General features: G+C 40.9%; 1 protein-coding gene across 1 annotated transcript in view; it reads right to left on the bottom strand.

Moving 5' to 3' along the window:
- The window catches only part of ppm1lb (protein phosphatase, Mg2+/Mn2+ dependent, 1Lb), a 49,581-nt gene that overhangs the window by 3,400 nt on the left and 19,647 nt on the right, over positions 1–26,534 (bottom strand). The window contains exons 2-3 of the mRNA XM_083985117.1: positions 11,068–11,284; positions 1,077–1,238 (exon numbers count right to left, since the gene is read on the bottom strand). Coding sequence (XP_083841243.1) covers positions 1,077–1,238; positions 11,068–11,284 — 379 coding nt within the window. The remainder of the gene's footprint in view (positions 1–1,076; positions 1,239–11,067; positions 11,285–26,534) is intronic.

Raw genomic sequence — 26,534 nt, forward strand, 5'->3', positions numbered from 1 at the left:
TATAAAGTTAGTATACATTCCTTTTCATTCCTTTCCACCGTCATAACTCTTAGGTTAGCGGCAACATTTCACTCTGTAAGGTATCATTGCATCACTATGTCATCAACAGCATGAGTGCTTGACCCACAGGCTGTGACAACCAATCAAAAGTCAAATCACAATTACACAATCAATGATTTATTTAAAATTTCTAATATGACACAAACAACTACCTGAAAAATCCAGAGAATGAAATCGGAAAAAAGGAAATTAAAATGGTGGCTAAGCAAGGCAACATCAGGAGGATCATGATATGTTGCATACACAGCACTAATAGTTTGAAGAAAACCAGGTTTATCCTTGTTAATATGCAAATGTATTCAGTGAGTTGCTGCAAAATCTAATCAGATCATCAGCTCTACCTGGGGAACCTGTGGTGTAGGTATAAAGTTTCTATCATTAATTGTTCTTGAGTAACTGTGTTTACATGAATGTGTGAGAGAGAGGTGGGAAAAATAGCATTGTAACAAGTTAATGCCATCACATCAGAGAAGGATAATAGATAAGTAGTTTTATTAGTATACAATTGATTCCCAGGCGGGAGAATTTCTGATTAAAACACTATAATCAATTCCACCCTGCCTTACTAAAGCTCAGTGGGAAATCTCAGCGTCTGCAGTATCATGAAGATTGCAAGCGTGTTACAGTTTGTACCCAATCAGTCCATTAGATGGAGATGGAGAGCTACCAACAGAGTGACCACACTGACTCATCTGGCAACTTGCCATCAAACTCTCCTCAGTGCACTGTGTATGGAGATAGAGTAGGAGGGAGAATTATGCCTACAGATACACCTTAAATACTGTGCACTGTCTGCTCTGGAAACAGATTGTGTTATCAGTCACCAGGTTTTTATGTCAGCCCGAGCACAGAGGCACAAGAAAAAAAGGATAATGGCGTCAAGCTTTGATCATCATCATAAGAGGACTTATTTTAATGTGTTCAAGACAACAATCTTAGTTTTAACAAAAACCCTATTCTGCTGCTCAGAGAGTGAAAAACAGGTCTATTGGTCTGGAGTGCAGCTGTTTTCTCACCGGCTTTCTTGATCCTCTTGCGTTCTTTGAGCTGGTAAGGTTTGTGGTCATGTGACAGAGGAATGGCATTGCCGTCTTTATCGCACAGAACTCCACGTGAGTCTCCAACGTTGGCCACCGTTAATTCTTTATCAGAGAGCAGGGCCACCAGACATGTAGAGCCTGAAACAGAGAGAGGGAAGAAGAGAACGGGAAGGGGTGGGAAAGATGGGAGCACAAAGAGGACAGGAGACAGACGAGTAAATGAGAATCAGAAACCAGCTGTGTTATGTTAATCAGAACCACCAATATGTATTGCAATTTTTCTTTTTTTTCCCCCCTCCCAACAGAAAAACAATTTATAGGTAAAAATAACCAGACATCGGTGTCTGTTTTGTGTTTTCAAATCAAATACTTAGCAAATCAAGGTTTACATTTATGCAGTTCTTAAGTTCTATGGCACACTATAACAATACTAATATGCTGATAGTGAGAAGGTTTAATGTTTTCCATGTTCACCATCTGAGTTTAGCCTGATAGCATGCTAACATTAGATGATAAGTGGCTGATGGAAATGTCACTACCGCCATTAGTATTTGGTCAGAAACCAATGAACTGGACACAGATGGACCAGATTATGTCACTGAAGAAAAACAAATAAATAAGGTGGACCTGCATTTTTCTATCAATGCTCAAGACACTTGATCCAATGAGACATTTCCCTTAAAACATTGAATGACAGTCTTGGGAAATTCAGAGGATCACCAAAATCAGCAGGATTGATCCTCAGGGGAACTTATATGTCTGCACAAAATTTCACTGCAATTTCACTTCAAACAGCTGTAAAATGACCCCTGACCCTAACCCTTCACCCTTTGGATCAATGTGGTGGACCAACCATTATAATAACATCCACAGAGCCAATGTGCTAGTGTGGCAAGAACAAACAGAAAAACTATTGCCATAGTAATAGTCCTGCTTAAAAGCAAACTGTACACGCTATTGCTATTTATTTTACCATTCACATCACCCAACCTGGAGCTCATAGCAACCACCAAAGAAAAACAACAACAACAACAACAAAAACTTAATGTTAAAAACTTAAGTAATCTGAGGTGGAAAAACAAAAGCACACCATTCTTCTGATACACACACTTCCCTCCTTCACTGAAGTGACACAGGCTGGCACGCCATGTGCGAACAATGCAAAAACTCTTTGAAGCAACTTCTCTTCCTTGTACTGCTCCTTGTACCTCGATGCTTTCATTTCGTCTCCTCCTTCCTCTCTTTGTTTAGCCTCCCAGCCAGGCAGAACAGAGCCTGGACTCAGAATCTGAGGCCTATTGTGTGCGATCCAAAGTCCTGTAGTGAAAGAACAGATCTGCCTGTTTGGCCATCTGCTCACACAGAGCAAAGCTAAGCAAAACTGAGAGAGAGAGAGGGGAACAGAGGAGAGGAGGGGAAAAAAGAGGAGAAAGCTAGGGGGGAGGGTGGAAGTGGGGTACTGGCCTGGACCACCCGGACAGAGAGTGGCGAGCGGCACAGACAGAAAGACGAGTAATGGGACATAAAATAGAGACAGAGTTGTGTGATGTTGACTGGCTGAGAGCTTACAGGTGTCTGGCATTGTGCAGAATAAAATAAATCCATCTCCCTCATTAAGGGTTGCTCCATTCACCCCACAGTCACTCTGCTGTAAAGCCGGTACAGTCAGTATGTAGGGAATGAGATGGCAGAGGTGTAAGACCAGCAGCGGTGCATGCAGACAGAATGAAAGGCGAGAGTGCAGGAGGGATAGAGCGCTTGAAGAGGAGCGATATGAAGAACGGAGGAGAGAAGAGATTACTTCTCAGCGGGACAGTCATTTTATTATTCCCCTGTATCTTTGGGTGACGAAAAAAAGTTATAAACAGAATTTTTTTTTTTAGGGGGGCAGAGGGAGACAGAAAATAAGGAAGGGGAAGAGCACCAGCTAGAAGCAGGGCTGAGATGAATGAAGTGAATATTGCTGCCACTTAAAGCAGAAGTGAGTGATATATTTGTGTTAATATAAGTCTTAAATAGTTATATCTTCCGACAGCAATCACTTACATAGAGTGTTTGGACTGAAACACGGGTCTCTCAGTCCCTCTGCTCTGCTCTGAGCCGAAGAGAAAACATTTATCGTATCCTACAGTTTTTATCCAATGAGGAGAGAGAACGGCATGCAGGGCTGTGTGTGCAGCCAAGGAACGCCGTGAATGTGGTGACGTAGCGACGAGGACTGTTATGGTGCGTTCAAGGAAACTCGTATTTTTCCGACCGTGAAGTGGTACCAGTTCGATCTGGTACGAGTTCACCGGTCGGAAGTTACGAGTGGCCGTTATAGTGACTTTCACCGGTAAAACAGGTCGGAAAAACACGAGTGGGTTGCCTGAAACGCTACAAAGTCGTAAGCTGTGACTTGAAGCTGTAATTTACGATTTCAAAAGCCTGCCTGGAACGCAGCATTAGCGAAAACGACCGGATCACTCACTTCTGCTTTAACTGTAAACGACTTACTAAATCTTTTACACTGTTTGCGAAAAATCCATTTCTATTAGTTTCATCATTGTATGCATCCCTAATCCTGCTGCTTGTGCCTATAGCTGCTGTTGCACTGCGCCATGCTGTCCAGCTAATTATCCTTATCTAGTTCCCATGGTGATAGAGATAATGGACTGAGGTGCCTCGCTAACACACCCTTCCCCAATTAGCCCAGTCATGCCAAGTACACGTAAAGATTAAAATGGGACCACGGCCTGAATGCTGCCTCTGCTCATGCTAATTATTGGCTTACTTTGGCCAGGCACACCTTCCGACTCTCCAACGAGATTAACATCTCAGACCCAGTTAGTCTCACACTCCCAATTTCTATCACTGCACTGATTGACTCGTTCAGGGTTGGCAAAGACTTGTTTGTGCTACTTCTAATTTTCTAATTTTAACACTAATTCTGGAGAGCTTAAGTGTATAACAAAAGATCACATCTAATGGATTTATGTTCTTAACGAAGCTACTTGGCATTTAGGTGAAAAATGTGACTGCTGTCACCTAACTCACCCTGACTCACCGTCTGCTTCAAAGCCTTCTAAAAAAACAAAAACAAAAAAAAACTAAGTGCAATCCTGTCTCTTCTGCCCTCATTGGACTTGCACTCTCAACGTTTATTGCTTTACTATATTTGGAATGTGGATCAGCTTGGGCTGCTTTACGAAGTTGCTGAATTAACATGTTATGTCACTATGATGCTTTATTCAGTCGCTGTTTTCTATAATGTAGTTTATATTCCATTCATTTCTTTCTGTCCTACATACATACAGTATATTCTTCTTCTGCCTTAAGGCCAGCCTGAGCCTTTGTGCAGCCCAAAGTGAGATTTTGCGTTGGGCTGCAGTGTCTATTAGAGCATCCACTTCATTTCTTCACTGTGTTTTTTCTTCTTCCTTTTACAATGTCTAGACATGATGCAGTGATACAGTCACAATTTGCCCTTCCAGAGTTTAAACACTGAATAATGGCCAGAGGTGATTTTGCCTGATATGACAATGTCACAGTGGGTGTCTGGATATACGTAAATGTTATAATGTCATCATTTAATTAAGAACTAGAACTGTTTGACTCTATCATTATTAGTGTATTTATTGTTGAATTTAAAGCAGTACTAAAGAACTTTCAGTTTTGGTCGAGTTTGGCGGCGCCTGTGGACCAAAGCGGTAGTGTTTTGCCTGAAGGAAGACTCCATTTCCCATGAACACTAGTGTGAAGCCCTGTAAATATCCTGCATTAAAATTAACAGAAGACAAAACTAAGTTTCTGTTTCCAGTGGATCATTTCAAAGTGAAAACACAAACATAATCCATTGCTAATGTGCCGTTTTGCCTGTTCCCTCCTTGTTGTGACTCGCAAAAGTGAAAGTGAAAGTAAAGTGAGAGCCGGGTTCCTACCATGCTCCTCAAAGCTGCTTAGTGCCAGTGAAGGCGATACAGACCCCCTCAGACCACGACAGAGGTGTCATTCAACTTGTTGTAAGTCGATGTATCATCACAAAAGTTATGAAAATATTTTATGAAGGTTGAAAAGTTACTTAGTGCTGGTTTAAGTTAACCCTCTATGGTACGCATTATGATGCCAGTGGGGGAAAAAATGTTTGGAGTGTTTTTATGTCTCAAAATAGACTAAATAAACATAATCTAAAGACATTTTTAAAAATTATTTATTTTTGGAAGTTTTTGGGATTTGTTGCCTGTAGGCAACATTGTACTATTACGGTTCATCATATACTGTATTAGAAACACCAGTCTCTGTAGACTTTCACCTTCACTGGCCTCATCCTCATCCCAATTCTCATTCTCATCTTCCTCATCATCATCATAATAGCCTGATGTTTACTTTACTGCATCCAAAATCAAATTTATTAAGGATAAAAAACAAAATTATGATGAATTATATGTTTTTGAACATTATATTTACACCTAAACACACACTATCATAGTCTCATAATGCAATTTTGATTCCATAATGGTCCAGTGTTGCCTCAAGGCAACACTGCAATTTTCTATAATGGTACGTTGTTGCTTTCGGGCAACAGGTGCATTTTAACAAGTTTCCATTATTTAATAAGTAAATAAATTGCATGGAACTATTACAAATTAAACTTTACTAATCTATTAATGTAAATATATTTTTTTCCAGATGAAAAAGGGCCAGGAAGTTATGTTTTCAGACCGTTTTAGTGGAGCAAAATGGCAAACCTGTTTCCTTTGAAAAGGTCTGCAAAAAAGGGTTTCAGTATGGCTTCTTGAAAGTCATGTGATAAATTAAAGCATTGTTATTGGTTCTCTAAGGTCTCCTCTCTTTTTTAAAGTATTACAGCATTAAATGGGATGAATTGTGGAGATGTGACAGGCCAAAAAGTGGTATGTTGCCTGAGGGCAACATGGTACCATAGACGGTGAAGACACAGCAAACTTGACCTTTGACCCAGAAAATCTAATAAGTTCATCCTTGTGGCCAAGTGAAGATTTGTACCAGATTTGAAGTAATTCCCTCAAGGAGTTCCTGAAATATTGCGCTCCCAAGTACGGGATGGACGGACAACAGCCTGTCACGGCACAGAGCCGTCTATTATAGCTCATCTATTATTCTTTGTTTAAATCTCATGTGTAAATTACCCACAGTACTACTTGACTGCTGACAGGTGTCTGGGTTTTCTTGTCTATTTCACTTCTTTCTTACTCTACACCCCCAGAATTCTTTTTTGTCATTCTTCCCTTCCAACCAGTGCAATTTATCAAACCTGAAGAAGCTCCATATAGAGCCAAAAAGTCTTCTTTTTTATGTGGAAATATGAAAACCTTAATTTCACACATTCAGTAGTGCTCCCCAAGACCAGTCAGCCAGTGGAGTTCCCCTTCAAAATAATCACTCTCTTAGTCATCTTTCTCTTCACACATTGAAGACTGAGGCGAGTGCAGAAAAATAAAAAGCTTTGTGCCCCATACACACTTTAAACAGAAAAACCGTAAAGAAAATCCTGGAGTTTCACGTGCTGAAGCCAGACAGTTGGAGCACTTTTACATCCAATATCAAATTTGCAATGCAATGCAAGCAACATTGCAATGATGAACTGATCAACTATAACTACTACAACAATGGGCTAACTGTCATATATCAGATGTCACAGCGTATCGAACAGGTTTGGTCTTTGTCAAATGTTTAATAGACATTCCATATGTAATTAGCGTACATAGTTATACTAACTAAGTTGCAGCTAGCTAACTAGTTGATAGCATGCCAAGACCAAGCTTTATGTTTACCTCTTTACATAGCTTCTTTTTTTTTTTTTTTTCATTTTGACAACTTTTATAGTTGTGTGTAAACACCTCATTGGAACCTGTGCATTTTTAGTGAGTGAACCACACAGCAACATGCAGAAATAAACAACAGTCATCAAGGTGACAAAAACATTTGATACCATTTTGTCTACACCACAGGGCTGTAAGACCAGTGCTTGCATGTGTCATCGTTCCCTGATCAAACAAAGTGAACTAAATGAGAAATCACAGCAGAATCTGAACACACTACTGCAAAAATACTTAAATGGAACAAATATTTTGTTAAGGGGAATTGGAAAGTATAATATCTTTTCTTTAAGTAATCACATAGCCAACACAAACATGGAATGACTCATAGCTAAAAATATGCCTTTAAAAATTTGGGTAAAATAAGGACAACAGCAAAAAAAATACAAAGCTTAGAAAAATAAAAACAAAATCACTGGTACTTAACAAAATAAAGCTCCACTCTGAGGGGAATTAAATGATGAAGGATTTTAAAAATCGCAGTGTTTTGAGAGCACTTATATTGTCTATGGCTGATCAGGAAACAGACGGTAGACTTAACCAGGGAAAAGTAATGTACATTTTCTCATAATTTAACATCAATATTCTGGCACCGGTAATTCACAACGTGTTGTGCTTCATTAATGAGGCAGAAATCTCTCTCTCCTTTCAGCTTCAGTATTTGATTTCTAAAATATTCTGAATTCTGGCATTTGAACCTTTTGCCAGCTTGAAATGATAAAACATGTGTTTATGTATCTGTGCTTGGTTTTTTAAACTCTCCCACACTTACTATTCTTGTTTCATTTCTGTTTTTTGTAATTGTCTTTTATTTATGGTGCAAATAAATAAATACAAATACAAATACTTGTCAGGAGGGCTCAGTCTCTACATTCTTAACTCTATCAAACACAGAACACTTTGTAATGAAGCCAATCCAGACAGTAAACAGTATGTTTGACTCCTGCATTGTGAAATACATCTGCGTGTTTAGAACTATATGTTTCTCTCCTGAAACTGTGGTGGATTAGACATAATGCAAGATGATGAGGCTAACAGTCCAGTATAGTGCTGCTTCCACCATTAACTACTGCTTATTGGACTACAGCACGGCTGGACACTTTAGAGCGTTTGCGTGGGTGCAAATGTGTGCTGAGAGACACGGCCCACTGCTACATAAAGGTTAGTAGCAGCCGAGTACTACATCACATTAAGGAGACTGTTTCCATAACAGACTCTGGGCATTCAATCAAAGTCCCATCTCCCTTATCTTTCTTTCAAGCGCTTTTGTTTGCTGATAAACAACAGAGGCATGGACGAACAGGGGGGTAAATCTGATATGCTGTTGTCCTGGGGACTCAGGGCTGAACTGAGAGTGTATCGCTCCAATTCTCTCTGGCTCTGCCTTCCCTGCCAGCTTAATTTAGACCCTGATTACAACAGAAAGCAGGGAGCTGTTTGTCCTAAATGATGCGATTGTTGAGTCAGATAAAGGGACAAGAATGCACAACAATCACCTGATCAGCAGCTTCTCCACACCACCACCACCACCACCACCGAGACACTGACAAGAAAGCCAATTCAATCCCAGACAGTCTAATGCTCAGGACTAGACAACACAGAGGCATTTTTGTTGTAATGAAGCTTGACTGTCAGTTTATCTATAAGCACAGTGCCAGTACTTCTTGCTGTGCTGTGCTAAAACCATGACTGAAATACAGAGGGATAAGGAAAAGATGTGAACAGATAGGCAGTGGTACGAATCTTTGGACCCGGTGGAAGCAACAGGTCACATAGCTTTAGAGGAGAAGTTGGCCGAGGGATCAGGAGGGGGGATTTACTTGGTGGCTGTTTTGAGAGCAACATAGATCAGAGAGCTGATGCTTATCAGCAGCCGGGGAAGCAGCAAACGAGAGGAGGACAGGGATAAGAGAGGATGAAGTGGTCAAGAGCAGGGTGTCAAACGGTAGGTACCATAATAGTAACTGCAGCATATCAACCTTTTCTGAGAGGTAAATTATCAGCTCGGGACTAGGCGCTTCCAGGTCTGGAGATTTTAATTCTCCTATTTAACAATCAGTGACCCATCATTCTCACGAGGATGTGAGGCTTTCTCAATGGCCCTTTCATACCGCTGACTGCCTCAACAACTTACATGTGAGTCACATATCGGCTGTCTCTGCAGGTTTTCGTTCAGACTACTGCTGTTCAGATGGAATCTAGCTGTGAGCTGCTGCTGTTTCTTTACCTTCTTTTATTTTTGTGAGGGAAAATTTGCAGTTTATTACAACTACTAACATATTGTTTTTTGTCGTTTTGGTCTACATTTCTATTAGCTCCAACAACAATGACCTTTAAATAATTGCTGGAATCTGGTGGCATTCCTGCAACGGGCCGGCCGAGGCGAGAAACAGAAGAGGTCAGATGATTTGTCAGGCTGAGCACTTTATTTGAAAATGTTTCAATTAAAGTGGGCCCCTGGTGGTCTGGTGGGAAAGATGTCAATGATTAACCACAACATCCCCTGTTCAAATCTGGCCAGAAACTCCCTGCAACCTTCTTCCTCACTTCAGCTTTCTACTGGAATCTATCAAATGCCCATGACTACATGGCCATAAAAATACTTACAAAACATACAACATACAAAAGACAAACTTACGGTTTACCAAAGATAAACTAGGAGGCCAATAAAATGTAAACTGTGATTCAAATTTGGATTTTATTGCTCACATTAGTTATGTCTTAGCTGGAACTTTGTTTTAATGTTGGTATCATAAAATAAAAAGCATTAAATTTAGTGGATGCAATACTAAAAACAAAGTCTTAACCAAGATTATATGAAACAAAAATGTCCCTTTGAGGAATGATACTGCATCATATTTCTACCATTAGTTATTCCATGAACTAAAACCTTTCCATTGTGTTTCTATTCCTCCCATCCTCACTCAGACTCTAACTGACCGCCCCACAGGAGCGCTAAGTCTTGAGGCTGAAGGATGTCACTACAGCCTCATCAATCATCATATAATCTATATTCCAGCTCCCTCCCCTGCATGTTCAATAAGCCATTATGTTTCTGCCATTCACAATGTCCATTGTTAACGTATGGTCTTGGCCTTGTCTAATTACTTATGCTCCTGCATATTGTCCCTGTAGTGTTAAATTGATGGAGGCAGAAGAAATACCAAAGCACAGCAACTGTCTGTCTACTCAGAAACCTAACTGTGAACAAAGTCTCACAGTTAGATGAATGAAGCCCTTATGTCTCTGCATTGCACTGTATGATTCAGCAGTGGGGATTTTTTTTTGTCCTTCTTTCCTACCACCCCCAAAAAGACTTCTTGCCCTCTCTCATCACCCTGTGTTTGGTTCATGCATATCGGTCTTTTTCATCATCCTTTGTATCCACGCTTTCATTCTCCTCACCCTTTGAATGTACCGCCCTGTTATCCTCGTTCCTATTTCTCCTTACCTTTTGTCTCAGCAGCCCATCTCTTTTATTGCTCTCCCTTCATTTTGCTTATCGTACCGGGCTCTTGTTCCTGTCTACTGTATACTGTAGCTCTAACCAGCAAAATGTCCTCCTTCCACACATGCATCCTTCCCTCTGACCCTTCGCTACCTCTTTCCATCCATCACTCTCTCTCTCTCGTGTCACCCCTTCCTCCCTCGCTCGCTCCTTCCCTGCCTCCCTCCAGAGATAATTACTACAAGCCTTGTGAAGATCAGCTTGTATTTAAACAGCTGAATAAGCAAGGCCTGGGGCTGCTGACAGTCACTGTTCAACAACAGTCAAGTGAAACAGTGCAGTAGAAAATAATAGTTTGCGAGCAGTATTTAGGGCATATTTAAAAGCATTACAGCAAACAAACAGTGTTTTCTGATTGTGTTTCCACTGCTGAGCGACACCAGTGGGTGATATCCATCAGCATGTGGCCTCCAGTTTTGTACTCACAGAATTCAACTTGATGTACTGCTTGTACACATTTAAATCGCTAATTAATGAACCATTGCAGCATCTAGACGGACCAAATCAATGTAGGAATTTACCATACTCTTGAATATACTGCAGCTAGGTGTACATGCTTTTACAATTCAGCTGGGACTTTTTCTGTTTAGGTATTTAACAATCAAACAACACACACACACACCTGCTTCATTGTAAGTTGCAGACAGCTTTTCCAGCATCTCTCTGTCCAGAGTCAGGATCTGCTGCTCCAGTATGGAGGGATAGGACAGGCCACCCCTCTCCTTTTTTTCATCTTTCTCTTTGTCTTTTTCTCTGTCTCGCTCTCTCTCCCGCTCGTACGTCAGTAGCTGCTGGCGGAGAGCCTCGGGCAGGTGGGCTTTGGCAAAGTCAGCAGCGGCCTGATAATGGAGAGCAGAGGGACACAGAGGTTGAATTAGATGCAGATAAAAATTTGCAAGGTCGAAAATGCCACGATAGAGCCATAACCCAACATGTACTGTCACATTCTGTAGATGACTAGTGTTTTTCCTTTACGCAGGACATCTGGGTCCCTATTTACCTACTGCTGATTAGGCATTCTGCAACTCATATTCAACATTATTCATATTATTCTATTTTCATATTTAAAAGGGAGAAAAGCTACTTTATCTCTGAGGGTAAAAACGAAATTTGCACCTTTAAAGTTCACAAATTAAAATGTTACTTTCCATACAGCACCCAGAATGTTAAAATGGTAGCTGGACATGGATAAGCTTATTACCCAATGAGTCATATATACTGTATTTTTGATTCACACCATTGTATTGTAGCATCAATTGATTAAATATATATATTTTATTTAGACATAATTATGCTCACAGGCTGCCTCTTGCAAGTGCCCCAGACTGCAGGCTAACGTGGCAGTAACCTGCTTGTCCTTTCTGCCTTGCTGAAGCAGATAAATCACAGATAAATGGAGATAAAGAAAGAAAAAGTGCATCGGCAAACAAATCCACACAAGCTCACACTCGCACCCCACAGTGGGATATAGCTGAGCTGGAGAAACTGTAGCCTCACCTCTATCCATAGGATAACACCGACCAACCCAGTTTTTTCACACATTTCCACTCCTGTTTCAGAGCAAATAATGCCTCCCTCTCCTGGCTCAAGGCCAAACAGGCAAGACAAGCCAGTCCAAGGTCACCAAGTTCAAAAAGTTCTGAGTACAAATGTCAGATAATGTTCTGCTGACGTGCAACTGATCTGCAGCATCCCAGATTTATATAGCTCCCGTTTCATAGCTTTCACTTGCAGAACATTGTCTACAGTAATGAAATAACCAGTGAATTAACAAAACAAAGTGAGCCATTCAAGGCTGTGGGAGAGAGACTTTTTTAATTTCCTGGTGCTGAAAATAATGATTTGAGGCCAAAGGACAGCGTCTCTTATATGAACGTCATCTCTCAGTTGCTATACCTCGCTCTCCTCCTTTCGAAGTCTATATCTCATTCTGCTCAGGGAAACTGCTTTCAAGGACTTGGATAACCCTGTCTCCCTTGCTTTCTCTCCACACACATAAAAAAAACAACTCATCTACTCCTCGCTTGTTATATCTCATCAGTGTTGTTAAAGCCGTCCTCGGAAAGCTCTGTCACTCTTCCCCTATCTTCTCCACAGACACCCAAACACTTCTTATCTTTTTCTTTCTCGGATGCATATGAACCCATCTTTCTTTCTCTCATTTTCCCCATCTTCCACACTCCTCTCTCTGCTTCCATGGTGATGTTCGAGTCCTTTTTGGACATCACCGTGACATATCTTTGTCCTGCAGTTACCATGCAAACATCAAGAGTCATAAACTGAACAGGAAGTCTTTTGTCAGTTTGGGTGATACTGTGCCAATTACCAAGCAGTTTAATTGTCTGCTTGTTAGTCCTCAAGCAAGGACAAGGGTCACAAACCCTTTTTTCTAGCTGCATTCCTTAAACTATTTGTCTGTGTATGTGCCAATCAGTATGTATGAGACAGGGTGACTGCATGTGTGTCTGCACTTGGGAACAGCAGACAGCTCTGACAGAAGAGGAAGAGGAGGCCAGGTCTTATCTGACCATCTAACCTGCTGGCTAGCTAACCAGATTGACACATCAAACACCTGGCTGCAGCATCTGCACCAGCTTAGAGGATGAAAGGAGGGGAAGGCGGATGAGGGAGGGGATAGCAGGGATGGACGGGGGATGAAGACTGTGGGATCGACAGATGAAGACAAGATGGCAAGGATCAAGGATAGTAATACAGGAGGGAACAAAATGGAGGATGAGATTAGTGGTTGGCATAAGAGCACAATGAGGAATGCAGGAAGAGATAAAGAACGAGAGGGCAGAACCAGAATAAATGGAGTATACAGGTCTGGGTCTGGCTTTACTCGAGCTGAGACAGAGAGGTCCAAGCAGCAGGGGTCAAGAACTAAGACGCTTTACTACCAGATGCACGGCAACACAGAAAGTGTGCTGTGCAGAAAGTAAAAATGGAATGAAACTGAAACTGGAGTGGAGAGGTGATAAGTTTATACAGTCATGTGGAAAAAATAAAGAAAAATATGTGTGTGTGTGTGGGAGGGAGGGGTGGGGGGGTAGAGTTTTAGATTTTAGATTTAGTGTTAGTCATCAACATAAATTCTTAACAAAAGGTGAGTGCATTTCCTTCCCAGGAATGCATTGGAAAAGCATTCATTGTTAGCGATGTTTGCTTGCAGCCAGTCCTGTTCTTTCCTGCCTTTGTTGGCACCCTGCTATGTTTGTTGGTGTGTTACTGCTACTTATCAATTGTGGATCAACGAAATGCTGTGAAAATACCGGCATGGTGTGAATTGTGTCGCCTCGCCTGCACGCTCAAATATACACAGCACAAATAAAACATAGACTCACTCTTAAAAAGATTGCTTCACTCTCATAATTACTCATAGTTATTTGAGCCATTGTTATTATTAAATTAATAATCATTGCATCTTTGAGTGATTAATCATGATGAATAATTATTTTTGAGATTAAGAAGTTGTTTGGTTTATAAAATGTAAAAATAAATTGTGAAAAAAAAATGCTAAGCCCAGTGACATTTAATCAAAAACAATACAAAAAATGTGATGCTGGAACTAGCCACTGACATTTTTGCATGATAAATGACCTGAGTCAACAAATATCTAAATCTCTGGATGAAGTAATTGATTTATCAACCAAAAGACCTTCAGAGCTTCTTTTTTTCCTTTCCTTTTTTTTTTGCAGAGGAGAAAATGATTATTGTGACTCCTGGTCTCAACACAGGCGAGTTGGCGCCGAGTGCAATCAGTCACGGCTGTGCAGAGTGTCACATTGGGCTCTCCTTCACACCAGACTTCACTTGCACCACACACACGCAAACACAAAGGCCTGTGCATAAATCCACACACCTTCCCATTAAAAAGAAGGGCCATCTACACACTTTTGTATACCTTGTTACACAAACACTCCCTCCTGAAGTGTGAGCCAATCAGATGCATAGTCCAACAGAAATAGTCAGGCCTTTTAAACACTTCCATCCATCACATCGCTAGGCCGACAGAAATGAGGCAAGTCATCTGAGTTTTCCTTTAGAATCACCCTAAGGGAGCTTCGTAACCGAAGTAGAAAAATCTCTTTCTGACAGATCAAGCAGGCAGATGGAGAGAAGAAGAGGAAAAAGGGAAGGGAAGGGAAAAGACTGAGGAGTGCAAGTACCATTCATTAGCATCACTCAAGCACATCATTAAAGAGAGAGAGAGAGAGAGAGACTCTAGTTAAAAGACAGAGCCATAGATAAGTGACAGTAATACAGAGAAGACGGTGGAGTTGGAAAAGCACTTTTTAAATATTTCCCTTTGTTGTTTTGATTTTCAATTCACAAGTCTTAAAGTACAATCACAAAATCCATCAGTGAGGGAGTACATGTGCCATATTACAACCCTATAGTATGCATTGACTGCTTCCTGCTACACACAGTAATACTGAAAAAGAACTACAAGATTAAAACAAACTGATTACATTCATAATGAAAAGGCAGGAAAGGAACGAGGCCAGATGTTCAACATAACGCATGTGTTCACTGCAGTGGTGTAGTGTACTTCTCTGCAGGATGACATTGCAGAGCTGAGGACAGTGTGATCACAGCACCGTAATTTCATTACCTCACACCTGCACTTTGTATGTGTCAAGGCTATGCCAAGTTTAGGCAATGAGTGGCAGTGTGTGTTTGCGTAGGTTGATGCGATGTTGTCACTCACTGCATTATAAATAGAGCCCCTCTTATCTTGTGTTTGTTTCTCAGGAACAGCAATGATGTTCCTGGGTCAATTTGACCCGACGCACGTTTATTATTCAACAGAGTCAGAAACCAAAAAAATAACATTGTTTATATCTCATTACTAACAATTCCATCAATATTTAATTCAATGGTGTTCCTTACCTCTCTTTACTGTAGCTAGAATATTTCCCTCGTTTTTCATTAAAGTTTTTGTGTACATTGGAAAGACCAAATATAAAATATAATAGTTCTATCACAATGATTTTTGTTAACAGTAGACAGTACAAACAGACAGTACATGACGGTCATGGTCGGGAGTCAAACCAGTGATCTCCTGCACAAGGGCCAGAGCCCATATTGGATTTTCATTTTATATGCTGTTTACACGAATTTAACCAATCAGAGGAAGGTTCATGCTGAAAAAATACTTTTAACTATTTTTTAAAGACTTTGAAACTTTAAAAACAACATTACATGAGGGTTAAGAGGAATGTGGATGCAGGCAAACAACACTGGGGTTATGTATACACGAACACACAGGCCCACACACACAGCCAACATTTGAAATGCTGAGACTGAAAGTTAATTCTTGACATTGAAAACAGAAAATCTATTTCTTGTCAAGGTCTATTAAGCAGCTCGGGCTCAGCCTTTAAGACAACAGAGACTGGAGGTGCTGGAAAGAAATGTATAACTATACTGGACAAACTCACTCTTTAATCTTATTTTTAGTTTTGACCTTGGAGATGGTTTTATAGTTGGACAAAAGTAAATAGACTGAATAAATAAATGAAAATCAAACTAGGTCAATTCCACTTTCTCCAGGGCTGACAATTATGGAGCTGTTTAACCAGATCTCCTCCCTGATCAACACCATGAGATGTGTGACACAACTAGAAAAACTTAAAAGGTCACAATTTTTCTCAGGTCAAATTGTTCCAACAGTCTCAATATGAGTTTTTTCTTCCATCAGACAATGAAATAAACCGGTGATAGGTGAAAGTTTATCACTTGTGAATGAAAATAAAACCAACAAATGAATACATTTTCCAGAATTCACTAAAAGATGAATGGTGTTTTCCTGATTGTCCGTAGCGTATTATTAATGCAAATAAATAAATCACCCATTTTCATGACATCTCACTTATGCTAACTGGTTAAAAATAGTAGTATAAAATAGTGACTTGAAATATAGGATTTGCCGACCACTTTCATTTGTTTTAGATAAATTATGTTTGTGTGCAGAGTGATCCTGTAGTCAGACCAGCCAAATGTTTGTGGGGCCTTGAAAACACCACTTGCACCCAAACACACAGATTTTAACCAGGATTCCCAAAACTATTTTGCTCTCCCTGCCGTTAAATCTCACTCGAAAACCACAACAAACATTTGGCACAGATGGGTTTGGGAATGGAGGGTTGGGGCGAAGCCGCAGTGGTGGCACTGTGGACTTTAATTCTCCTCAACAGAACTCACACAGAGTTAGGCCGATATACAAGCACACATCAGCATCATCAAGTAAAAAAATAAACCATTTGGAGCAACATTCGTATTCAAATGGCCGTCATGTCTCAGAGGGTATATGTAACGGTCAACAACTGTGGCAGACAGTGTAGAGAGGACAGAAATGACTTCTGTAAAGTGGATGAGGATTTCTGAAGTGAAAGGCAAGGGCTATAAAAGTGGATCAGGGCTGGAAAGCTGAATAGAAGTCCATTAAAAGTGGCAGGAAATGCTTCAGTGCCTTCAGAGAGAGAGACATGAAATACTGCCTCTTGGCTAAACAGAGTCAGCCCCAGCTCTTTTCTCTCTCTGTGAAAGAACGGAAAGTGTAAGACCGGTGTGATAAGAACATCTGGTAACCATGGTTACGACCGCCAAAGCCTCCAACTGGCTGAACATCTGTCCCACCTCAGCAGACGTCTCATTTCAGGTCCTCTCAAACTTGCCGGCCCCCCCAAGGACAACAGACCGCAGGTTGTTGGCTCATTCAGGTGCCAATAAAGTGGATTTCACAGCAAAGGTGACCGTCAAGTGACTCCAAATCTACCACTGTAAACACACACACACACACACACACACACACACACACACACAGAAAGGTACACTCACACTCACACAAACGGAGACAAATGTTGCGACTCTTTACTCATACAGTGAAGGGAACTATTACAGAGGTGATTCGCATTCAGGCAGTGAACAGACTCTGAGCCATCAGTCTGCCTCTACACTTGCAATACACACAACTCCAAGTACGATCTCCCAGCTTGTCCTTCCTGCGACAGCCGGGTCTATTAGGGGAGGTGAAAACTCATATTAAACCTAAACAGTCTATTAGAATGAAGCTGTCCTGTTGATCCATTGCTTCCTATAGACTGAGCACGTAGTGAGCACCTCATCTGTGTCTATGGCCTGGACATCGACTCAGTAATAGAGTGATGTTTAGTTTACAGAAGGATGCTCAGCATCATCACCAAGGCTTTGTGATGCCAGGCCATGATTCATGCAACTGCTGAGGTACGTATACAGGGAATAGAGCTGCTTACTGCAGCCTGCCCAATACATATACTTTCTTAGGGTACTGATATTAATATTTGAGAGTCTAAAAAAATATATTACATTATTAAAGCAGAAGTAAGCGGAATGTTTGTGTTAATATATAAGTCTTAAATAGTTATATCTTCCGACAGCAATCACTTACATAGAGTGTTTGGTCTGAAACACGGGTCTGTCAGTCACTCTGCTCTGCTGTAATCCGAGAAGAAAACTTTCCTTGTAAGTAAGTAAGTAAGTAAGTACTTTATTTGTATAGCACCCTTCTCAGTACGAATACACAGAGTGCTTCACATCATAGATAAAACCATCATACACTACATCACAATACGCTTGTATCCTACAACCTTTATCCAATGAGGAGAGAGAACGGCATAAAGGGGCGGCCCTCTTTGTGTGTGCAGCCAAGGGATGCGCGTGAATGTGGTGACGTAGGGACAAGGACCAATAGATCCATGACGAGGGCGGGGACTGCTAACTCCATCGGCTGACAGGAAGTTAGCCAAAACGACCGGATCGCTTACTTCCGCTTTACATTCTTTGTCTATATGTACCACTAACAGGTGTACTTGAAAAAATGTGGTAGTTTTTGTTCATAATCTTTCAACTGTTCCGACTCTTCAGTTACAACCCAGGATAAGATGTTTAAACTCAAGTTTCATGAACAAATGAAAGTGATTAAGTACGTTGTTCTGAGACTTGAGAGATAGAATCAGATTTGTGTATAACACTTTACATTCACATCCCTTTAGCTAACTTCCACTCAAGCCATGACATTTTAACTGCAAACATACGTTTTGCAGCGGTTAAAAGTGAAACGCAAGATGTCTGTGTTCATTTACACTCTCAACTGACTTGGTTAGGTACGGTACGGGTTTAAAAAAGCTAATACAGCTGGGTTTGGCTATTGATGAAGATCTCGGTTGCATGGCATCTGATACATGTTGCATGGCATGAAAAAGATCATTGGAGATGTTAAGTGGAAAGGTGCAGAGGCACTGATGCCCACAGTTCTCTAGTCTAGCATTAAATAACATGCACACTTCCTTCTGGCTATACTCTTTTTTTCCAACTCACAACGCACAAACATATACATGACAGACAACACATCAAATGCATGAAAGAGCAACCACAGTGTCAATGTGGCCCCTATGAAATGTAATGCTAAGCACTACAGCCCTGTAATTTCTAGGGTAATAATCTATGTGGACCCAAGCGGCTACATTGCAGAGGCATGGCCTCGTTCTGTGTGCGCACGTGTGTGTGCATGTGCCAGTATTTATGTGTGTGTATGTGTATGTCACAGACAGGTAGACCGAAACAGTTATTACATCTGGTCCAGGTGCTCCACACATCACATGCACTTCTCATAGAGCAGAGGGGTGGCAATTAGCATAACGACAACTGGCATAAATCAGCACGGGCCATAAATACCATGGTGAGGGATAAGAAAGTGATGGAAATAAAAAAAATGAAATGAGAGAGCGAGAGAAAGAGGTGATAAAACCATTTTAGATGTGTACTCAGGTGAGAAAAAAATGAGGGGAAGGAGAGGAGAGGGTTGGAGAGAGAAAGAACAAGAATGGAGAATCGCTTCCTACTCAGAACTGTTTCCAAATGTCTTGGAGGTGTGTGACTGATTAAACACAAACACACACACGTCCTTGGATTACTATATTTATGAGGTCCCATCATTAAAAGTGTTTCTCATATATATATATATACACACACACACATACATAACAAACAGACTGTGTGTGTGTCTTTGTTGTTTATATGCTTTTGTCACATGACTGCTTTGCACAGAATAATGACAGTAATAAAGCACAAGTTCTTACATTCTTCCATCTTGTGGGAATATGTAACGACAACAGATGCATGTAATCATAAAACCTCATTGCAGTGCTTGTTGTGGTCAATCTCACCATTTCTGAGTGTGGACCACAGCAGGGATTACTTTCAAGGTGTCACTTGGACAAGGTAGCTTTCTCTCAAAAGTGAATCAAAGAGGTTTCCTGCAAAGCAACACTTCAGCCATGATTAGGGGTATATAGGCTAGAACATGGTATTACTGTGAGAAGATGGTGTTTTCCTGTTGTGACCTCAGCTCTGACAACACTGCACTGGATACTTTCTCATCCTCCACCTCCAGTAAGTCTATTATTACCAACAGCTACCAACAACAGCCCATAATCCCACGCCCATACTACTGCTGCATGAAAACAAACGATAATTCTGAACAAATATTACACATTTATACAACATTACTCAGTACAGGTGACTTCCCACGAGTCTCCTCGTGTGAGTGTCCTTTAGAAAACAACAGCCTCTGATCACATTCACCGGATAAGGGGAGGAGGGGACTGCAGTAACAAATGGAGCAATGTCACCAGGTTGCAGGGTGAACATTTCCACTGCACAGACAAGCCTCTGTCTTGCATGCAAGCAAAATGCATTATTGACTGTTTAGTGTAAGCTGAGGATGCATAAACCAAGACCCACATGAGTTATTAATACAACAGCATAGTTATGATATGGTGATGTCTTAAATGTATTCATCAGTGGAGAGTTGAAAGAATAGTCGATTGATCGGTTAATCAATGGACAGCCTTTGTTGACCATCAATCATTTTTCTGCCAAGATAAAAACACATTGCACAACTCATTTCATCTATTCCCTGTACAACTAAAGGGCCACAACAAATATGTTTATAAGAAACGCATTTGCTGGCTGGACTGTCTTCAAAGGCAACATATTTTCTGAATGAATGAAGTGTTGCATTTTTTATTTGCTACAAAGGCGCCAGGACATGGTTAGTGTGGGATGGTGGGTGTAGCAAGCTCACAACTGTCGTAGCAGAGACCGGGGGTTCACATCCAGAGTCCCATCTGTGATTAGGTTTAGGCAATAAAAGATCTTTGGTTAGGGTTAGACAACGGTCGCAGTTTGGTTGAATGTAAATAAACAAACAGTGTCTGAACTCACTGTGAACTTCTGCTGCCGGTGCCTGAATGCAAGTATTAGATATGGATTCATTAGTTGCATCTTCCACCCAGATAAATGATCATAGGTTGCAAAAGATGGCATGTCAAAACATATTCAATTACTGTAAAAAGTCCAAATCAAGGTGTTAGTGTTGAAAACCCTTCATCTGGTTTACTTTGGGATCTTCAACTGTTTTGACAAAACAAGTCATTTCAAGACTTGGGGTTCTGGACAATGTGGACAATTCTCTGTCTGAATATGTGTATTAAGTAGCTACTTAAGGGGAGGCTCAGTGGTCGAGTCCCATCCCATATTGGCTTCGTCCGAAACGGTGGTCGCAGTCTCTCTCCATGCTTTCCTGTCTCTCTTCACTTTCCTATCTAATAAAAAAAAATACGAAATCATCAACAGATTCATTGATAATGATAGTCCTTGCAATAATTAAGGAAATAAGATACTGAAAAACTATACTGGTAATGTGTATTGAATCCATATGGACTCCCAACACTGACTAGTAGAGAGAAATTTGATTAAGTCTGACTATTGCCAAAGCCTTGTGGAAAGAAAAACACAGTTACATTTGATGCTTATCATACAGAATTGTGACAGGAAGCAGACTAAATTATTGCACATTTGCAACTTTCTCAAACGAGCAGATGTAAGGATAGAATGATGACTCTCTGTTCAGGACCCAGAGGGTTTGGCTAAGCACTTCTCAGATATCCATCGGCTCACAGATGTCCTTGTGTTGAGGACAGAACACAGCACTACTAAACGTATGTTTCTGAAGTACATTTTTAGATAAGAAAATGGTTTCTATACACTTGAGGGCTGCAAATATATGTTTGAATCAGGTTGAAGAAGAGAAGAGAAGAGAAGAGAAGAGAAGAGAAGAGAAGAGAAGAGAAGAGAAGAGAAGAGAAGAGACACTAATCAAATATAGATGCTTGGCGTCTCCATAGGATTGTCCTTTGGCATCTATTAGAATTTCATTGTCCTTCAGACCCCAACACGTATCTACGCTCTATTTATATACACAGCCCTGCACAACTTCTCTCTCCATGTGAACTTTACTGCTGACGTTTAGTTGTCTTCACTCACCTTTTGCTAAAAGAAGGTAAAGATGTAGGGGAGTAAGTTTATTTATATTTCAGTCATCGGCTACAGTATTCTTTACCTTCAGAGTTAAATGTTGGCCTGTCCTGTTTTCCAGAGTCATCTTTTTCTTTATCAGGTTCTTATTTGGGTTCAGTCTACAATGTTTACAGACCTTTGAAATATTAGGCGAAGGTAAAAACATGCTTTGGGAGGTACACCTTTAAAATCAGATCAGTTCATCCTTGAGTCCAAGTGGACGTTTGTGCTAAATTTGAAGAAATTCTCTGAAGGTGTTACTGAGATGTCATGTTCATGTGGATGGGTCTAGTGGATAGACGGAGGGACGGATGGATGTGAATAATGACATAATAATCATAATGCCTCCAACCGCAGATATCAGGAGACCCCATTTCTACATTTCTACAATAAGAGACCTTTAAGCCACTTCTGCTCATGTTTGGATGACATTTGTAAAGTTTTAGCCTGAACCTAGATCGACTTCCTACATTTCACTTCTTTTGTTTCCTTAGAAAATTGTAGATACTTGAGCTACCAATAATTACTTTGACAAAAATAAATAAATCAGTAAATCAGCAATTGCAGCCAACAGCATATGGGCATGGGAGAAATGTGAATTTCTCCTTTGGTTCACATGATTATTCTGCAGCTGGTTGATTAGCACCTCATCTAGCTGCTTTTTTAAAAAGGTCCTAATTATAACATTGGTATTTCACAGTCTGTTATTTCACTGTACTGTCACACACTGAGCTTATTTTGTCCATGGGCTGGGAACAAACAGCAGGATGTTATACAGCGACAGAGTTGTAAAGACAGCAGGCTAACGTAAAGAAAAAAAAGTGTGAGTGCTCCTCTCCCTCTTTTGAATGTGGGGCACAAAAAGCCTAGAGGAGAAGAGCTAAGTAAATGTCAGCTACGCCTCTCTTTCTCTCTCTGACACACACACACATACACACATACACACACCTATCCCAATCACACACCCTCCCAATTGCTGATGCACTCCGGGGCCTATAATCTCCCACCGCGCCCACACACAGATCACAAACACACATACACACAAACACTTGGCAAGTGTTCTTATTTGTATTCCTGCGATCTGGAGCCTGCATTCTCTGGCAGACACTGATATATCAATTGCATGAATATTCATACACCAGTCAGGGTGGCAAGCTTCACCCCCTCTCTTCTTCCAGCGCACACACACACACACACGTACACATACACAGTGTGTGTGGTAATGCATTCCTAAACAATGCTATCCACATGCACATATAGTATGTGAACACTGAACTGCTGAGAGCTACCACAGCGGGGTCTTTCATCATAAGCTAATGAACCATGTCGGTGTGCGTCTGTCACCCCATGCACACACACATCCCCCCACACACACACACACACACTTCTAAAAAAAAAAGTGCATCTCCATCTCTTTCATGCTGTGATTGAAGCCACTTATCAATCATTTCCTGGTTGATTAATTGGTACAGCGGATCTCCTGCTAGATTCATCACCTCTGTCTGAAAGCGTTTTCATGTTTTGGCAGCTTCAATGGAGGAGCTGAAACCTGTGAATGTGCTCAGACATACACCTACATTGCATAAAGGGGCGCTCAGTGGTCGAGTGGTTAAAGGGATAGTTCACCCAAAATTCAAATTTCACTCATTATCTACTCACCCTCATGGCAACTAAGAGCTGTGAGAATTTTCAGAGTCCTCCGGCTTGTATTGAAGCCCAGACATGAGAAATTGTTCCGAAAAAAATTAAATAAGTGTATATGTTAAGCTTGTTTGTAGCGGAAGCTCCCAGTGTCTCGGTTCAATGCTCTTCCTGTGTCAGCATCCAACTGATGATGCGGTCAGTGCAAATGTCGCGTGATTTACACTGACCGGCGGAACAATTTCTCGTGTCGGGGCTTCAATACAAGAGGGACATTACAGACGAGCAGCATGGAGGTATTTGGATGTTTTTTGGTGTGTCTTTTTGGACGAAGAAAGTTGGTATCCATTCACAACCATTATATGGACAAATACTGCTGCACGGACCCCCCCCCCCCGTAACTCAGAGAAGGCAGGGGGGACTCTGAAACTTCTCACAGCTCTTAGTCGACAATGAGAGTGAGTAGATAATGAGTGAAAAATTTGAATTTTGGGTGAACTATCCCTTTAAGAGCTCGTCCTATGTTGGCAAATCCTAATGCAGTGATCGCTGTGCTGATCTGCACTGCATGTCATTCCCCCACCAGTCTCCCTCCACTATCTCGTCAATCAAAAGGCAAAAATGCCCGAAAAAATATCTTCAAAAAACATTGCATAAGGAGAATCACGTCAGATGCACGCAGACATTAGCTAGAGTCCTGTCTCATCTAAAAGAGGCTTTACAAAATCAGTAAATAATTTAGAGGACGGTGTCCGAAAATACATTTTGCCTCAAAAGTTTCATCACCATTATTGAACTTTCAGTTGGATGCTGATTCTGTCAACTTCATTCAAGTGAGAGTATGAATCTTCCTCACTGTTTTTTTTCCTGAGTAGGCAGCTATTAAGGTGCTGCTGGTGGAGAGATAATTCAAGACCTCTGTCACTCTGCATTCGTCATCTCCGCTTACCAGCTTTCTCTGCTGCGTCTTCACAGCTCATTGCTTCCATGTTTTGCCCCCACCCCCTCCACACACACACACACACACACACACACACACACACATATGCTGTGGATATCAGCTTGCATTTCTCTCCACTTCCCTGCGAATACAATGCACATCAACATAGGGATATCATATCACTCACTCTCAGTGAAACCTTGCCCTCGTTCTCTTTACCCTCACTCTGCTCAGCTTTGATTGAAGGGGTGATTATGTATGTGGCTTTCATAAAGCAGAAACTGAACTTTAAACTTTGCTCTCCTTCCCCCCCTCACCCCACGCCCACGCCCACTCCCCCCCCCCCCTCCCCCTCTCTACCTCTCCTCAGGTGGATGTGTTCTCTGCTCTTATCAGTGACATGACGGCAATGCAAGCCTGGCAAGAAAATGAAAGTGGAACAAACAGAGTTGGAGCACAAAGCTTGCACTCCTTGTTCTACAGAAGACAGAGAAAACAAAGATTTTAAGATGAAAGGAGGAAAGGTGAGATAAGAGAATTTCCAGTGGTAATACAAAATCTGTGGTTTGAGAAGAAAGCAAACAAAGTATTCTGTTTACAGATTACCACCTCTGTTGTCCGAGTGCTTTATCACACCACAATGCCTTCACTGTGGGCCAAACGGAGAGATAGGAAGGAAGGAGCCGTTTACATACTGACGGAAAACACACACTGGGCTACCGTTCCTTCAGCTCCTCCTTTTCCCTCTCTACTTCATTTGGACAGAAATAAATGCCTTCTACCATCCAAGAAGGCATGTAATGTTTAAGTGTGAGACTACATCCCATTGTGGCATAAACAGGGACTATATTACTTCATTAATGTTTTAATGACTTGATCCTGAATCAGATGACAAAATGGGAGCTCACATTATACATAAATGCTGACTCCCTTAATCCTCCATTGACCCTCCACTATTTCAACATGACATTACATTTATTACCTTTAAAATTTAGCTTCAAATGACGAGCAAGAAAAAAAAAGTCTCATTACAAGTTACTCATATCATGAATGATATGATTCATAATGTTAAAATAAGCTCACTGTTGTTTGAGACCGATCTTTTGACAGCAGTCGGGTGGAAAATTGGATTGAGAAACCCCTGAAATGGCAACAAAGCTGACCAAAAAAGAAAATCCATCCGACTGTCCAGCAGCCAGACCGATGATGATGGCTCGGGCAACATAACACCCCTCAAAATGAAAAGCTACGAGCTACAGCTAATCTATCAGAAATCAAGCTCAATTATAAAAATCAGTTAAGAGCAGTTTGGGCCTTTGAATCAGGTTCAATCTGTCCTGCTTAATTGGTTCTCAACATGAATTAAAGGACTACAAAATGATCCACCATATCTGATAAAAAGGTGAATAAAGTTTTTCTTTTGCTCCATCGTTTTTTATGAATAGATGTACATGTTTTGTCAGAAAATGGAGAAAATAATAGTAAGAGTCCCACACTTTTAGTGCTGAATATGAAAAGGAAAAATATCAAATACATATGTACATCCCTGTTTCTCCAGAAAAATATTATTGCTCATCACAACAGTTACAAAGTAATTTCCCTATTGACTTCTTGATTTTAAACCAGCTTATGTGTTTCAGCTCTATCACTGATAGAAATTGAACACTTGAGTTTTGAGATACAAATTGAGTCGTCACAGTTGTTGCCATTCTGAAAGGTTCCTACTTGCACAAGGCACACTGCACAACACTCACACAATTGCCAAGAGCTGCTTCCGCCCATCCTGAATCAACAGCTTCCTGGACTCCATTCATCCCTTACTGTGTCCATCCATTCATGGTCGCTCTCATCTCCATACAGCTGGCTCCCCTGGCACAACAAGTCTTTCAATTAAACAACATTTCACACATAAAAAATGAGCCAACAGTGGGCATATGGTGTAAAATAACCATTCCATATTTCACATGCACCTAATTTCCATATACATATACAGCATGTTGAGCACCAGCAGGCGACGGGCCCTTAATTGGGGCATCCATAAATAAGGAACAGAGCGACACCTAGACACCTGCTGATGCATGTGTGAATAAACTTATGGCTTTTCA

The sequence above is a fragment of the Trachurus trachurus genome (assembly GCF_905171665.1).
Source record: "Trachurus trachurus genome assembly, chromosome: 13".
Classification (NCBI taxonomy): Eukaryota; Metazoa; Chordata; class Actinopteri; order Carangiformes; family Carangidae; genus Trachurus; species Trachurus trachurus.